The following is a 16,949-nucleotide window of genomic DNA, read 5'->3' on the forward strand; positions in this document are numbered from 1 at the left end:
AATGCTTACAAGGAGATCCGTGCATTTATTTTCCTTAGAATGGGCATTGGCATTCATTCAAATTGTAAACAGCAAATGTGATTTTCTGGTCCCAAGTAGGGGACGAAAATCTTCAACCTCACTCACTACTTCTAAATTCATTTCAGCAGGGTGTATCAGGTGTGTATTTTAAAGCATGGATATTCCACCTCGGATGGAGGGTACAACTTACAGAAAGCGCAGGTCTGTCAGACGTTTTCATGTTCAGCATCGTCTGGAAGGCAATCTGTGTGGCTGTGCTGATGGCTCGGCAGATCTCCTCACCGGACGCGTCCGATTCAAAGACATGGCAGGCAAATGTCGTCATGGCTGTTGTGTAGCCTCTGCTGCGGACTATGAATGCAAACAACCTAGCGGAAAAATAAAGTGAATGCTCAATGTCTAAGGAAAAAATTGCAAGGGAAAAGACCATTGTCATATTGAATTAAGAAGATTTCATTCTCATCTCCAAACTGAGTTACTAGTATTGAGTAGAACATGTGAAGTTGAACTGGACATGATCTTATCACTCCCTCAATTGTCATAAACTTTGATAGTTTGGTTGAAAATAGGAGAAAATTGACATTTTTTTCATCTTGTAAATTACCCTTTGAAGCCTCAATACTGTTGAAGGTATTCAGTGAAACAGAATGTGAAAGATGCAGTGTGTCTAATTTTTATATGACAATTGCTAATACATGGTGTGAATTACATAAAGAATGTATGAGTGAATGTCGACAACAGGTTGGACACTACCCTCAGTTCAAATAAATACCAATCTACCGAGAGTTGTTGCAAATAAGGTACACTGACACGTGCCAATAGCAGACCAACCTCTCTATTGCCACTAAGAAAATACAAGCAAAGCGACAAATCATGAAAAAATTATACCTCTATCTGCACGCCTTTTATTGAATACGTCCCATACATAAATGCTATGTACTAGTCACCTGGTGATTAGTTGCAAAGAGGCACACATACATTATTAATTCCACATAAGCTGACATTTCAGTTAGATTATACGTGGTAGTAGTGAGACATTGCCCTCTCACTTTCTTCCAACATTACCATCTACTGAGACAAGATGAGATGAAAGAATCAGAATAATTGCAATAGATTTATTGTTCATACTGTCTTTTTTGTTCCTGATGACATACCTATTGTTTTCATGATGGGCTGCAAAGAAGGACAAGTCTTTCAACTCGATCTTGGATCTGACAGTTTGGTTGGATGGCTCCAGCAATCTGTAATCAAAACCATGTCGATAACACTTTAATATGGGTGTGAGTACAATCTATCTATTATTTTTTTTCATGAGTTATGGCCTCTGACAACTGAAGGCACATACACTTTGTCAAGAGTGTTCAATTTCATGTGTTCTTTTAAATACACATATCATTTCCTACACTATTTGATAATATCCATTGAGTTCCTCTGTGATTTAGAGAAAAAAGTTAGGGGAAGATTCACTTCATCAACAACAAACAGAACTATGATACATCAGACAGGAAAAATATGCACAGAAAACAATGTGATGGGAGGAAGAAAGAGGTGGATGCTGTGAAGGGAGGTTACAGTCAGGTATATGAAAATCACATTGGTGTAATTTAAGTTGGGGGGGGGAGAGAGAGAGAGAGAGAAGCATAGGCAGTGTTTTCATAAACAAACAAATTTCTAAACCACCTCACTTCAGCAATATCTACCATAAGTGTGATATAATCAGAACACTCACAGAAGAGAATCCGTAGTCACCAACAGATGAACTTCTGTCATCTTGAAGACATTATGAATAGCCCTTGCGGCCATGATTTGACGGATGGTCTCCGATATCATGTTGGTACCTTTATCAGAGCTGACTTCCATACAACCCAGGAAACGAACCAAGTACATCTGAGAGAAGGTACTTGGAGTACTCACTGTATGAAAACATTAAAAAAAACAATTTATCAATTTTAACAAATTCATATTATGGTCTTGGGAAGTGAAATCTGTCTCTCTCCTACAATCTAAAACATTTCAAATCAAACAGATTTTGGTGACACAATTTCAGCGAAGAATCTTACTTTGGTCAGAGCAAAGCTGATGGGTGTCAGTTTTTGAAGCTTCTGTTATAGTCTCTGCATAAATTATACACACAGATACAGTGTGGGAAATGTGTAACATTTGATTACTATTAGAATGTGTACTTGTTTCTTAAATTTTTCTTTTCTCTTCTCATCTCTCAATATGACAAAACATTGTAATATGAAACCTGGTAGAGGAGCCATATTTTTAAGGTCACCTAGCAATTCTGTAATTTCAACAACAGCATCTTGGTAGATGCATTAACACTGGATTCAGTTGTCCTTTCAGACCATGAACACCGAAATCTGTTTAACAATTTCTTTGACGAAACAGGTATCTCTTTACATGAAGCTTTATCCATGGAACACCAATGTTTAGCCCATCATACACTTAAATACACAAAGTTTTTAGATCTTTCACCATGTCTAAAAGCATGCACAACAGGATGGTGTCTCTAATTGTGTGAGTCATCAAATTGTAGATGTACACAGTACAAATATACATATTTTTAAGATTAAGGAAAAATCCTCTTTGCAGGAGTTAACAATTTTAATACCAATTTGGTACAATGTAACGTTATCTGTCACATGCAACTACCGGCGACCATTTTTGATAGTTACCATTTCAGTGTACCGTAGTCTTCAATGTTTACTCATCTAAATCTGAATGACCTTGGGTTCCTCAAATGAAACTTGGCTATTTATTCAAAAACAGCTTTGCTTTGACCTCAAGCAAGACATTTGTGACTGCAGATTTTGCCATTGTTCTGAGAGTATTTAAGCCATCAAAATTTTGACAAAAGGAATTATATTAGATTTTTAAAATTCACACAGCAAGCATGAATTAGAAAGTGAGTTCACCGAATACCCTTGCACCCTGACAGTTACAAAGCAAAAAGATTGGTAGAAGGGGGACAGATTAGCCGCTGTTTTGTTAAGAAGTTCACACTCGTGCCATGATTTTGCAAATGTGCAAAAACGAGAGAGTAAGCCATCTACCATTTTGGGAAAGAATATCAGTTGTGGATTCATTAAATGGATTGATACGTTTTGGGGGACCTTCTTTAGGTTGCAGTCGGAAGCTTGGCTGGTCGTCGCCGGGGGACAGCAGGTCAAACTGGATTGGTATAGGCGGTAGCACGGTGTCTAGCGGAGTTGGGGGAGGTGGTCCGGGGGAGGTGTTGGAGTCTGAGCTGTCACTTCGAGACCTGGAGCGGAGTCTTGATTTCCCTTTCTCCCTGCAAGTGAAAGGTGATAATAAGGTTAGCTACAGGTGTCTTAGAAGATCTTAAAGATACAATGTTTCAAAATGATTTCTTATCACCATGTGGAAACCAAGTCCACACTGAGGGTGCAGCTAACTCCTTTTCGAACAACTGACAATTCACACTCGCTAGCCCTATCTTCTGGGGAGCTCCGTGGCACCACTTGTGAGTAACTTTACTGACTCTCCATCAGGTGAACAAGCAAGCATAAAGTGCCAATTCTTCCATATATTGGCCCTGCACTTTGGACATAGTGTCAGTTATGCCATGCAGAGACATCATATTCATAGCTTTAAGATATATCATTGCAACATCGAGCATGAACAGGAATTGGACAATAGTAGAATTCAGAGTTCGATTACTGTTACACAAATTTATAACCATTCTTTAACCTTCCAGAGACAAAGCACACAGCAAGTGACCTTGACTCTGTTGGTATTTAGTGACAGGGCAATATCAGAGTAGCATGCTCTTCTTTTATTTAAGGTAGTTCCTGCCTCAAAAATGAAAGACTTATGCTCAATTTTTTCTCAAGCAAACTTTCGACCATTCTCTTGCAAAATCAACAATAAAAATCTCGGGGTCACCGTCCAAATTTTCATACTAGAGAAACAAAGTACGGTACTCACTACTGACCAATATTTGAAATTCAAAATGGCCATAATCCCTAAATTATCTCTACTGGGGAGAATAAATTGTCGATTTTCACAAAACTAAGCTGGAGAAGACTTTTTTAGTAACTCCAAGAGTTTCAAATAAACCTGAACATGTTTAAAAGTAGTAGACCAATACAGCTCGGTAAAAGTTTGAGAGTCTGAGTATGTGTCCCGGAGGTGCATTCTTTCTTAACGTGAATGTTTCACGTTACAGTTACGGCAGCAGACAACGCAGGCAGGCTGCCATGGCAACATTTACATAATTGTGGAAAGAAGACAGTCCCTCCCCTCCACAGTGATGAGTGGAACATCATGGTTTACACCACATGAAACTTTACCCACATGAAGAAATATCATTACATTGTACAATGTATGTACCTAACTATTGAAACACATTATACCAGGCTTTATTGAGCTTCCTTGGTTTGTGTTCATTTGAAATTCAAATTCATTGCCATCCTGTTGTTTCCAGTGGTTTACACAACTCTCTCCATGTGCATCTTACGACTAGGGATTTTACTATCAACTTTGGTTTAACTGTGAATGAGGGATGTTCCGTAGATACACTAGTTGTCATGGCGATTGCAGAGTGCTATAAAGGTCATATAACTGATAATGGTACTTAGGTATTTTGCATAAGAGTTTTGAAAGCTTTCAACATCCTCAAATGGCTTCTATTAGTTGGAAAAACATCGGATATATGGGTGAATAGTCCTTGAGGAAAATTATGCTAGGCTGTTAAGTAAAGAAAAGGGGAAATGTATCACGATTCTGTACTATTTCAATTTCACTCTTGCCTTTGCATGCGTGTTCAGAAAGCCTCACCTGGTTGAAAGCATTTCCTGGCGAGTCGACGCTAGCAGGGCAGGATCTGCTTGCCTCTGAGCTGGGCTAGGCTGTATTCCTGTAGAACTTGCACTTGATGTCGGCGATGGTGATGACTCGGAAGATTCTGTCGATGAGTCCTGGAGACAGAGAAATTTGAAATCATGTGGAATTGATCAGATCATTTGAGGGGATCTGATGAATATACATGTCAGTTCTCATGATTTTACTACCAAGGTTTCAAAATACTGAAGGCCGTAGATCATGAATATACCGGTATACCTCTGTGCATGGCAGTCTTGTATTGAAAAACACACAAAGCTTTGGCTGTCTTTGCAGCTGACGGAATTCAGATGACGGCAGCAACGTCCTGTTTTTTTCATATAATAAGAACAAGGTGCACCTGGTACTGGGTGACAAAAAACCTATACTGTGTGTTGCAAACAGTTATCATCATCATTAAATTGCAATACACAGTAAGTGTAACTCCTGATCTAGCATACTTAACCTTATGAGTCAAACCCTAGGAATATACCGTTATGCCATTGTCTTTCCACATAAAGCTTTTATGATAATGATTCCACTCCAATGTAAATATTTTGGGACTTTTATTTCCAAATAAAGTAAACAGTGCATGAATTTAACTGAACTACAAAACAATGCTAAAAACAGGGACTTGACGATACAAAGCAACAACACCATGTATCAAATACTGTACTGTTTTCCGCAAAGGTCCATAACCGTTCCTTATACTTACCACTGGAAGATCGTTCCTGTACATTTCCCTGGATATATTTTGTATTGCTGCTAGCCATTCCTCTCTATCAGATCCACTTTCTGCTTGCAGTATCACAGATCTGTAACACAAATGGTGTTTAAACAATGAGGTCTTGGCTATAGTAAGGATTGTTGTAAACATGGAGAATGATAAAAAACAAAAGAAAACTGTAAATAAGGCCAAATTGAAATTCATGCTTACATCTATTTTTCAAAACCAAGATGATGCAGTTATAAAATTTCCTGCAATTCACAACCAGTCAGAAGAATGAAAGGCGGCATAAGTATTTTCCATGTCCCCAGTCAACTGTTCAAATGCCAATTTGTAAAATCTGAATACTGGCATAAATACAGAGCAATGATTTCTATGAAAAAAACCAGTAGATCTGAGCTGCAATATCTAGCTTGTAACGAGAGCTCTCTTCAACAATTTCACATCTGACTGAAGATGATCCAATCTACACATATCTGAGAGCAGTGTAGACTCAAACAGGGACAGCCTCAAAGGGGTTGAGCTTCAACATAAATTAGGAGAACTAATACAGTATGATTTCACTTTTAAAAGCCATAACATTTTATAACTGTGCTATACAAGAGCACCAAATGTAGAATGAAATTAGTTGATGCATTATCACAATTTAGTTTCAACGAAAATATGACAGGCTAAGCATATTTGGACACAGAGCATGTGTATAGAGTGCAACCATTACTCGGTTGGTGGGTGTAACTATGGAAATATGGCAAAATCATCCATACAGGTACTGTCCGTGTGATTTTTCCGAACACTGCTGGTCTGTCTGTCTCTCTGTCTACTTACACTTTCCTGTCAGCTGACACAACTTGGAATGTATATCTTCTGTCATCAATGTCCATTCTCTGTACGTTACATTTGTCCAGATCCATGACCAGTGTTCCAGCAAACTGGAGGAGAGAAATCATAACAACCAAAAACAATGAGCAGAACAGTTCTGTAAACAAGTGACTGAGTTGGGAAGGGAAAAAAACTGAAAGCATTAAGATAGTCTGATGTTTTTAAAAAGATGTAATGTGGCACGGCTTAATCCACATTTCTCACAAATAGTAACTTCACTGTGTACATGCTTATTAATGTATTCAATCCATCTAGATGGGTATCATCAGCAAACATGTGTTCCAACTTTCTGAAGGTAAAATCTATATGTTACAATAGCTCTGTGATTATATATTTTTTCTTTCATTTAACCATCATGCCAGCAGGTACATGTATTATTTATGACGGTTTTGATGTACAGCATCTATTATGTTTATGTTCATTATATAAATAGTTAGCAACATATTCCTGTTACAAAGAGACATTTAATGATTTCTTATGCGCTCATAAACTCCTTTCCCTCACTGCAGACAAAAAATTAATTTTCTTAATTATCAAGTTTTAAGCTACAATGATACATAAAAATAAGGGGAAAATACAAATGTTAAATATTTTATTCAATTCTGGCTTTAGCTTGATGAGAAATAAAGAAATTTTGCAACAGAACTTTTGCCGATTCTGTTTTGCTTTTCCATTAAATTCTCCCTCCCTTGGAGCATTGTGTTTTCCTCCATTTCTACAAGGAAATTAGATGCCGTCTTGGTGATGCCTTGGGCATGATTTTGCATTAGCTGTATTGCAGTGCTGTAATCTGAGTAATTGAAAGATACCGCCATACGTAGAAATTGACCTGATAACTGTTCAGTGACTTTCATGTTAAAATTTAATTTCTTGGAAAAATTTTCTTCAAACATGTCAGCAGATAGATTTTGCTATGTCAAGGAATACCCTGATTGCAACGCATTGAGTATCAAACACAGAAACTAAAATCCCAGGGTTTGAGCATGCCTGCAAATGTAAATGTCTGACATTCTTGTCTGACAGCGATAAAAGAAGTTCAAATAAACTGGCTTTGTATTTTCGTTCACCGATCTGCGTATTGACAGAATATTGAATTCTCGCTGAAAACCAGACAGTCCTACTATCACCATCTTTAAACAGAAAGGCATGAATGTTTTTAATTTTTTCCAAAGCCCAAACTATACAACCAATTGAATTTAGGGGGTATTCATTGCAAGGTAAGCCGAACTATGCTGACTTGTGTTCGTTCTTACTCTGGGAAATCACAGTCTCACCGTCTCATCCTGTATAGAAGTCACCTCTTTGAATGTCTGTGTAAACACTGACGTCATCAGCTTCTCTTTACGCCTGTGTCGTCCCTTTGAGTAGATGTGTAACCTTTGTAAAGCTGTACATTGTGGGATAGATGACACTGATAGGTGTCTGATCTGAACTTTTGACCTATATACCTTGCCATAAATTACGTGTATACAAGTACCTACCTGTTCCCTTGGCTGACTCATCAAGTTACCCCCTTGAGTGAAGAAATATCTCCTGTCCCATCGGTGTGTAAATCCTTGCTTGCTGTTTAAAAAGAAAACACAAAAAGATGTCTATAAGAGCCGTTCAGAATGACAATATCATCCACAAATGAGAACAAAAACAACATGTAAGTCCCTCTCAAGGATAATATCCTATACATAGTAAAAAAACTTACATCTGCAATGTTCATGTATTGTATTGCTATTGGTACATCCTTCACTCTCAGAATATTCTGAATGCTCTTGTGGTTACTAGCCAAACAGTACTAACAATGAAGTAGAGCACTGCTTGCAAAAGGAGGGACACAGATACACTGTAAAGTCCTTGCAAAAGACAGCTAAATTATACCATACTTTGCTATTTGATACAGTGTAGTCAATCCCCCAATGCTTACATACCAGAGGAGTTAATAACACCTAATGATGCATGCACTTATCATACACCTACGGATGTATTAATACAAAATGAATGATCTCCATAAAAATATATATACATATCATTTTTCGTTGTGACATCATTGTACTTGTACGAGATAACAATCAAATAGTGTTTCATCTGTGTACAACTAACTTTACCGGCCAAGTCAGACCTGCAAGTCTTTTAAAAGCTGCACAAAACTTCAAGTACCCACAAGATCACTGTGCCACATACTTTTAGTGTTATGGAAAATATTGTTATCACTATTAGGTGAAGTCAGTGACGTCATCATGTTTTAAATGCACCGTATAATGTTTTCATGTATAGCGAGACAAAGTTGGTGAAAATCATATCTCTGTGCATGTTTTTACATGTCTTCAAATGAATTGAAAATTGTATCTATGTATGAGTTTACAGGTCTTTAGAGAGCGAGTCTGTATATGGGGCACATTTCGCTAATAACCAATTTGAACAGATGGGAATAAATGAACATGACAGAAAAAAAAGGCTTGGAAGTTGAAGGTGACTTTTTTGACATTGGGATTTTGCTTAAATGTTCCAAAACTACAAATGGTCACTTTCACTGGAAATTTGGGTGTGGTGATAAAATGCAGTAATAGGCTTATTATGAGTTGCATAGTAAAATTACTTTGCTGGTATGGTTGACCAAGAGATCCCTGTGCTGTTTAATATCATGGAACCGCTGCTGTGATAGAATTAATGAACACAGGTGATTCACACATCGCACAAATTATCAAACATCTACATGTGTAGAATTTCTTGACCAAAAGTTTACAACATCACCAAATCTGTTTCCACCACTCAAGCCATTGCATCAATGTTTTGATTATGCATAAATATGTTTTCCCAGGTACTGACAAACACAATTTGGATTTACTCACACCAAATGCCACTTTCCATCATAGGAAGACTCATTTTTTTTTTATTTCCACAGTTCCACAAATGCCTATTCTAGCCTTAAGTTGAACATGTATGTCCCACTGTCACAATCTCATTCTGAAAAACCTACGGCTTTAACAAATAGTAATGAATGTTATGTAAAATTACCATCAACAGCACTTTACCCCTTCATCACCATGGTGTGGCCCATACTCATTGTTATCAATGTCAATGTTGAGTGCAATTGTGGACCTGTTTACTGGGAATAGGGGTGAACAGGGTAAACCTGTAAGGTGATGATCAGTTCTGATTCATTATATCATATCTTGGACTCAAAAACTTAGTACATGACTTGGATTAAATCTATGAAATGTTCATTTTGTTGCTACCGATACATTGTCATATTTTCATAAATGAAGAGAACTTTTGAATACTGACCATCTAACAAAGAGATATCCCGCTTTCTGTTTCACACTTGTATCCACAGGTCTGGGTCTCAATTGCATATCTGGTGTTGGGTCTGGGGTGTAGTAGTAAGTTCCATTGGCTATGATCTGTTCGATGACTTGGGCTGCCTTCTGCTGTTCCATGGCCAGCTCAGAATGAACACTGACAGCAAAGGAAGAAAATACATACATGAAAAATTGAGAAATTATCACAACTGATGGATAATAACTTGTTTCCTGTTACCCCCATCCTGCATAGCCAGTAAAAAGTAGTATTGAGCCAACATCAATTTTCAACTATGTGGCATACTTCATATACAAGAATGCAGTGTGTAGTTGCACCAAGCTTGGCAGTTCAAGGTCCCTAAAAATGCATTCTAAAACATAGTGTGTGTCACTGGACTAGGTTCACTTTTATAACAGTAAAAATTACTGAATTTTACTGACTTGGCATGATAATATCCCTGAAAGCCAGCTTCTAATTAAGCACTCTGAAAATCAATGCAATTGCCATTAACGACAAACCCTATGCATTAACTTGCGAGGATTAGGGTCAAAGTGCAACAGAATATCTCTGTTGCATGTATGGATCCCCAAACGAATAGTATCTCAAAAACGAATTTTGCTGCTGAAATCATAAACCCTAGAAAGAAGTCACCATTTTTCAATACACAGGCTGAAAACAACACAGATGAATAATTCATGTTTGATGATTGAAAGCTGATGTACACTCTTATCATCTCTTTGTTCTCTGCCAGTCTTGTTTATGCCAACACCAAATTATTCTAGTTTCTTTTTTAAGATTTAGTTTATTTCAGTAACAAATAAAATTGATGAAATACGATGTAAACTGTGCCTTGCTACAGTGGAAGCAAAATAATTCCTTCGGGGAGAGACTGAAGTTACAGACAGCTCAATGATTTCGGGTGGAAGAAACTACAAAAACACGTTGTGACTCAAGTAATCCAGTGAAACATCCCCACTGGTCTGAACGATAACTTTTCCTGAGCAATCTCTGGGAATATTGTTGATAAAAGGGCTTGCAAAACACTGGTAAGTCACTGTGTCTGTGTATTTCAATCCTGCTAATTTTGGTGTGTATTTAAATCATGCCAATTACATGCACTCACTATAGTTGGCATTGAGAATAGAAAACATGTCACGAATATAGCTTGGAAGTATTATTACCACTGTAAACACTGTAAACTGCCATTGAAGGGACAGTATATGTAGCTGTAACTTGTGATGTTTTTTCCTCTACTTTTGCTTTTAATGTCAGCCACAGTTTCTTGTTCTACTCCCAAAAGCATACTGAGATACAGTGTTAAGCTTGTTAACTCAGCCTGTACATGCGCAGACTGTGTTGTTGTTGGTGTTGACGAGTGAATTTTGGTCTGCACTGAAATTCAAATGTACCAGTAAACAACAACAGTGCACCTTACACATACAGACGCCGTGTTGACATGCTTTGGGGAGTAGAACAAGAACTTGCAACTGACATACATGACAAAGTGACAAAAATCATCAAAAGTTACAGTAGTCTCCCATTCATATACTAGTATTTGTCTCAAAGTATATATAATCATTACATGTAACTTTGCTGTATCACTGAACCATGGTTGTGCAAAGGCAGCATTCTTGGAACAGTAAACATATGAGCCTTTCACTCACCTCTGAACACTAACACTTATATTTGTAAGGAAGTCTTCTAGATTCTGGGACAAGCCTTCGTGGCCCATTTTGTAGCTGGCAAGTTGACTGTGTAAGAAACCTAGAAGTGGTTCCAAAATCGCCGTCTTTCTCTTGTACTGGATGTTATTCAGTGCTGTGTAGTAATTCAATGCTATCTGGTATAGGAGAAAAAATGACAAACCAAAGAAATTCAAAATCTTTAAAATTGCGATTCCACAAATCAAATGCAACTTTTTTCAAAGTGAAAAACTAGATTCATTTCACAGGTGTTCACTGTCAACTAGTACAATAACAAATAACAGTGTGTGAAATCTTGTTTCGTACACTACACCAGCAGTAATGGGCTAGACAAATAAATGGCACTACATGTACTGACCATTAGCATTTCATTGGGCTTTCAGGAGTAAGACAAAAGTGACATTGAGAATGCTGTTGCCCTCATATTTGAAAGCCCCTCAATATCTAGATAGGTAAATATGAATTTTATCGGCAAAAGCTGCTATGACATACTGTACCAAGACAAGTAGGTGAAATTATATATAGTTTTGACTCGCTACTGCTTTTTACTGACTCAGCCGATGGAGAAGTGATACTGTCTTGCAGGATTAGGGCTATGCTACACTCTCCTTATCTCAATTTCAGCCACTTCACACTAGGCCAGAGACAGCTAGAAATCCGTTAGGGTTTTTTCACACTCACCTGGTGATACTTCTTTCTACTGATGTAGAGTTCTTCATTGGCTTCTATCCTGGCCTTTGTTTCATTTTCTCTCTTCTTGGACAACTTACTGTACTTTGCCATTGCACTGTCGTGCTCTGAATAATGATTGTAAATAGAACATTGGTTCACGTTTTTTTTAAGGTATCAAGTAGACTGTATCTGGGGAACAGATATTCTGACTCTCAAACTTTTACAATACTGGTTTGGTCTACAACTCGTTGGGGCTCATTTTGAAGCTCATGGAGTAACTAAAGTTCTCACTGGCTCATTTTTGTGAAAACTGAAAATTTAATTTTTACCCATAGAATTCACACAGGGGTGGTAGCCATTTTGAGTTTCAAGTGTCAGTAAATATTGGGTAATTTCTTTCTCTAGTACCAAAGTTTGCATGGTGACCCCTGATTTCTAGTCTTGATATACCTTTCAAATTTTCCTTACAGAAAGTTTGAGCAAAACTTCAACTCTTTCAATTTCAAATCATGCGTACTATCTTAAAAAGGAATAAACGTACAAATCATTCAAATACATGACGGATTAGTCAATTGTACATTTGGGTCTTAACAAATTTAAATGATGATAATAATGATGATGGTAATGATAATGATGATGATGATGATGATGATGATGATAATGATGATGATGATGATGATGATGATAATGATGATGATGATGATGATAATGATGATGATGATGATGATGATAGTCATGATCATCATCATGAGGATGATGGTACAAAATAGTAGAGAGTCATGGTGCAATTTGCATAAGCTATACACATATGTATTGCAAATCAACTATCTTACTTCATTACAGATGGATTTGATTCCAGAAAGCTGTCACTTACTTTGCAGTAGAACATTTAAATTCTATACTAGACATGGGAAAAACACTGCGGCCATGTTCTGATTTATAAAGTTCCATCCTCAAATTCACAATAATTGCTTCAGTTAGGTCGCAAGGTTAAAAGTTAAATTTAATGAAGAGATTTACACCTGTTAACCCCTTGACCCTGCCAACCAGGAAATTATTGATTTAAAATGGAGGACAGTGACAGGAAGGGCTTCCTGGTTCAAGGCTGTGTTAGCCATACATGAATTTAGTAATTTGTATTTTTTGTGAGTGTTCAAAAATCAAAAATTATATGCAGGGCTGTGGTAGAGTAACCATGCTACATCCAAACAATTTTTGTGAGTGCTCAAAAAAAATACCGCGTACAAACAGAGTTGAGAAAAGCGGAAAATAGTCACCTGGCGTTCTTCACTAGCATTCTATGTATTAACCCTTTTCCTGCCAAGTCGGTGAAAATCCGCTTGAAATTCGGTGTAGCTAGAATCTGAGCAGCCACGGCCGTTATCCTGCCAAGGCGGTGGAAATCGGGCTACTTTTTGGTACCCCCTTTCCTGCCTAGTCGACGGAACTACGTGTAGCAAACCCTTGCTCGCGCTAGGGGTCGTTCGAGGACAGGTTTTGGGCGAGGAACGGCGTTTGCTCTCGAAATGGGTTCACAGAGAGTCCAACGACAGGGAAAGGTGCGGAAGCTACCCAGCCAGTCCCCCACCCGGTGGGAGACTGGTTTTTTTTGGGGGGGACGAGTAGCGTACTTGGCAGGTTAGCACGTTGACGTATTCTAGCGGAGTTTGGGGTAACTTGGCTCTGAGGCACTACATAGATTGCGGCCGAAATTGACCGTCTCGGCAACGCTAATCTGTAAGGCAACCGCCTAAGACCGCCTCAGCTGGCGGTGCAATTTTTTGCCAATGGTGCGAGACGAAAATCACGGACTTGGTCCTGATTGACGGGAAGTGCGGACGGATTTGACGGACTCGGCTTTCTGTAAGGCAACCGCCTAAGACCGCCTCAGCTGGCGGTGCAATTTTTTGCCAATGGTGCGAGACGAAAATCACGGACTTGGTCCTGATTGACGGGAAGTGCGGACGGATTTGACGGACTCGGCTTGATTAGTCCCTGACATGGAACTGATCCGAACGGACTTGAGCGACATTTGTGAAGGGTAACCACCGCTTTTAACCGACTTGTTACCTTCTCGAAAAGACTACCCACTCAGATGTCGGACGTTGTCGGCTGCACTTGGCTCTAGACGTTCAAGCCGTGCAACGAAACACACCGCCTCAGCCTTGCCATTCAGGAACATGGCCTCAAAATTGATACCATTGTTCACCGACTTGGCGGCTGCGGTTAGGTGCGTGAACCGTTGTTCACCGACTTGTTACGCCTATGTTGTCCCTGTGAAGTTCGGCTAACGGCCGAGTCTAACGGGAGTTGGCAGACCTGTGTTTGGTTTATACCGTAGTATGACCGACTCAGGTAGAGGTACCTGTCGGTATATTCCGAGTTTTACGCACTCGGGCGTCAATGACGGGTCGTCATCACCGCTGATGACGTAGACGTGCTGGCCACGTTATTTGAAGGAGCCATGTTTGCCCAACGGACGAGGCCGAGACAGCCGTTGACAATTTTGGCATCCTTCATCTTTGACCGCCTTAGTTGGGTAAGCCGCTCGGCAGGCGACGGTTATGACCTAAACAAGCCGCTGAAGCACTGTTCGTTGCCGTACAAGAACGAGACGGCCAGTCCATTACTGCTTAATGGGCAATCTGTCGGGTTGGCTTGTCACCGACTTGGATGACAATACGCCCTGCGCAGGCGTACTTAGAAGGGACATGAGGTTAAAGATACGGGTTTCCCACCCGTACTAAACATGGGCTTGGGGCAACGTCCTTGGGTGGCAGGTGCGCATGCCACGTACCCAGCTGGACGGAATGTCAAGTTGAGATGCTAATGACATTGACTATCTTATGCTAAGTGCTCGATTGATTTGCATCGCAAATGAGTATTATTAGCATATCAAATGGTGCGGACAGGCAATTTACATGACGGGTAGGAATGTCAGCGCCGGTTGGTGGACTGATTGCCGTAGGTCCATTATAATAACAGGTGGATGCATATATTAACACCCCTGCGTCCAATCATGTCCAGGGCTTTGTTTCCCTGTGGCTTTAAAAGGGAGGGACCTGCTAGTCTGTCGACACTGTTCCAGACATGAGCTTGACGGACCGCAAAAGTTTTCTGAAGGCGAGCAGACGACTGAAGCTCAAAGATGCAGAGTCTCCGGGCGGTAGTGGTAGCGATCGTTGTGATGTCCCTAGTAAACGTTCTAAGAAGTCGGGCAAGAAACGCTCCCGTAAGGCGAAGCCATCTCCGGCTGAAAAACCCAGTGGTAAGCGTAAACGTAAGACCGATCGTTCTGCCGATGAGGATGATGACGGGTCACCGGTTGCCAGTGGTTCTCACCCGGCTGCTCCGGGAGAGACTACTTCACCTGCAGAGACTACATCTGCTCTTGTGGGAGATACTTCACCTGCACAGACTACGTCTGCTGCTGCTAGTGAGACAGTGAGTAATGAGACGGCTGATGCCATTGGTTCTCCCCCGGCTGCTCCGGGAGAGACACCACCTGTTGCTACTATGAGCCCTCATCCTGCGTCAGGAGAGGTTCCTGTGCCCAGTGCGAAAGAGCTTGAGTCCTCGTCATCAGCAGAGGCTGCCGAGCCCGCTCCTGCCATAGTTTCGTGTGCTGCGATGTCCCCGCCGAAAAAGATAGTGCGGAGGGTTCGTTATCAGGATAGCCCACCTGATTTTGAGCCAGATATGATCCTTGATGCCGCTACGGGCGAGTTCAGGCCCAGACGCCCAGACGACGGTGATATCACCGCTGAGTCCGACTCGGAGGTTGACGAGGATGCGGCAGAGGACGATGACTTTTATGACAGGCAGTACGTAGGTGAGGCAAGCTCTGACGACGATGATGACGTTGCTGCTGTGTTGGCGGAGGACGACACACCTCCTGTCTGGCGTATGTCGGAGACTACCGATGCTAATATATTTGAGGAGACCGATTTTGACCATGAGAGAGGACCGACTTTCACCTTGCCCAGCCACGCCCGTGAGCTCGATTACTTTTTTAAGTTTATTCCAGCTACACTGATCAGATTGGCCAAGGACGAGACTAATAAATACGCCAAATTCCACCAGCGACATATCGCTAGGAAAATAGATAAATACTGGCGTAACGCTGACTACCGAGAGGTGCAGGCGTTCATTGGCGTCTTAGTATGTATGGGTATCGACCGTAAATCATCAGTGGAGGATTATTGGTCTAGCGATCCCTTTCTGAGAAACCAGGGTATTTCTACTGTGATTACCCGCAGTCGCTTTCAGCAGCTTATGCGATACTTTCATCTGGCAGACCCAGAGAACGATCCACGTCGTGATCCTGATGAGGCACGCCGCCGACGTCGGTGTCAGGAGGATCCCCTGTATAAAATCAATCCATGGATGGAGCCCATAGTTGACCGGTGCGTAAATAATTATAAGATGGGTAGAGAGATCTCCATCGACGAGGGCATGGTGCGATTTAAGGGCCGTTCTAAATTTAAGCAGAGATTACCGCATAAGCCTGATCGAGACGGTTTCAAGATATGGCAGCTGTGCGACTCCACCACTGCATACATAGCTAACTTTGCACCGTACCTAGGTGTGAAATATCGGGATCGGACTGATGGGGAGACGGCAGGAGCGAGGTGTGGTGAAAAGAATTACGATGGAGCTGGTCCAGCCATTCTGTGGATATAATCACAGCCTATTCTGTGATAGCCTGTTTAGCACGGTCGTTACTGCTAGAGAGCTGATGGAGACCGGGATCTACATGGTCGGGAGTTTCAACCGCCGTAATCGTCGCACCATGCCCCCTCAATTAA

At 40.4% G+C, this 16,949-nt stretch overlaps 1 protein-coding gene across 2 annotated transcripts in view; it reads right to left on the minus strand.

Annotated features, from left to right (window-relative positions):
• The window catches only part of LOC139135172 (DCC-interacting protein 13-alpha-like), a 37,884-nt gene that overhangs the window by 2,849 nt on the left and 18,086 nt on the right, over positions 1–16,949 (minus strand). Inside the window, exons 6-16 of one of the 2 annotated variants that reach the window (XM_070702438.1) lie at positions 12,151–12,266; positions 11,431–11,606; positions 9,752–9,922; positions 7,957–8,038; positions 6,422–6,525; positions 5,585–5,684; positions 4,828–4,967; positions 3,129–3,319; positions 1,751–1,934; positions 1,176–1,262; positions 212–389 (exon numbers count right to left, since the gene is read on the minus strand). In XM_070702438.1, the coding sequence (XP_070558539.1) occupies positions 212–389; positions 1,176–1,262; positions 1,751–1,934; positions 3,129–3,319; positions 4,828–4,967; positions 5,585–5,684; positions 6,422–6,525; positions 7,957–8,038; positions 9,752–9,922; positions 11,431–11,606; positions 12,151–12,266 (1,529 nt within the window). Of the gene's footprint in view, positions 1–211; positions 390–1,175; positions 1,263–1,750; positions 1,935–3,080; positions 3,320–4,827; positions 4,968–5,584; positions 5,685–6,421; positions 6,526–7,956; positions 8,039–9,751; positions 9,923–11,430; positions 11,607–12,150; positions 12,267–16,949 lie in introns of both variants that reach the window. The other variant, XM_070702437.1, reaches the window with a different exon arrangement.

The sequence above is a fragment of the Ptychodera flava genome, chromosome 6, assembly GCF_041260155.1.
Source record: "Ptychodera flava strain L36383 chromosome 6, AS_Pfla_20210202, whole genome shotgun sequence".
Lineage (NCBI taxonomy): Eukaryota > Metazoa > Hemichordata > Enteropneusta > Ptychoderidae > Ptychodera > Ptychodera flava.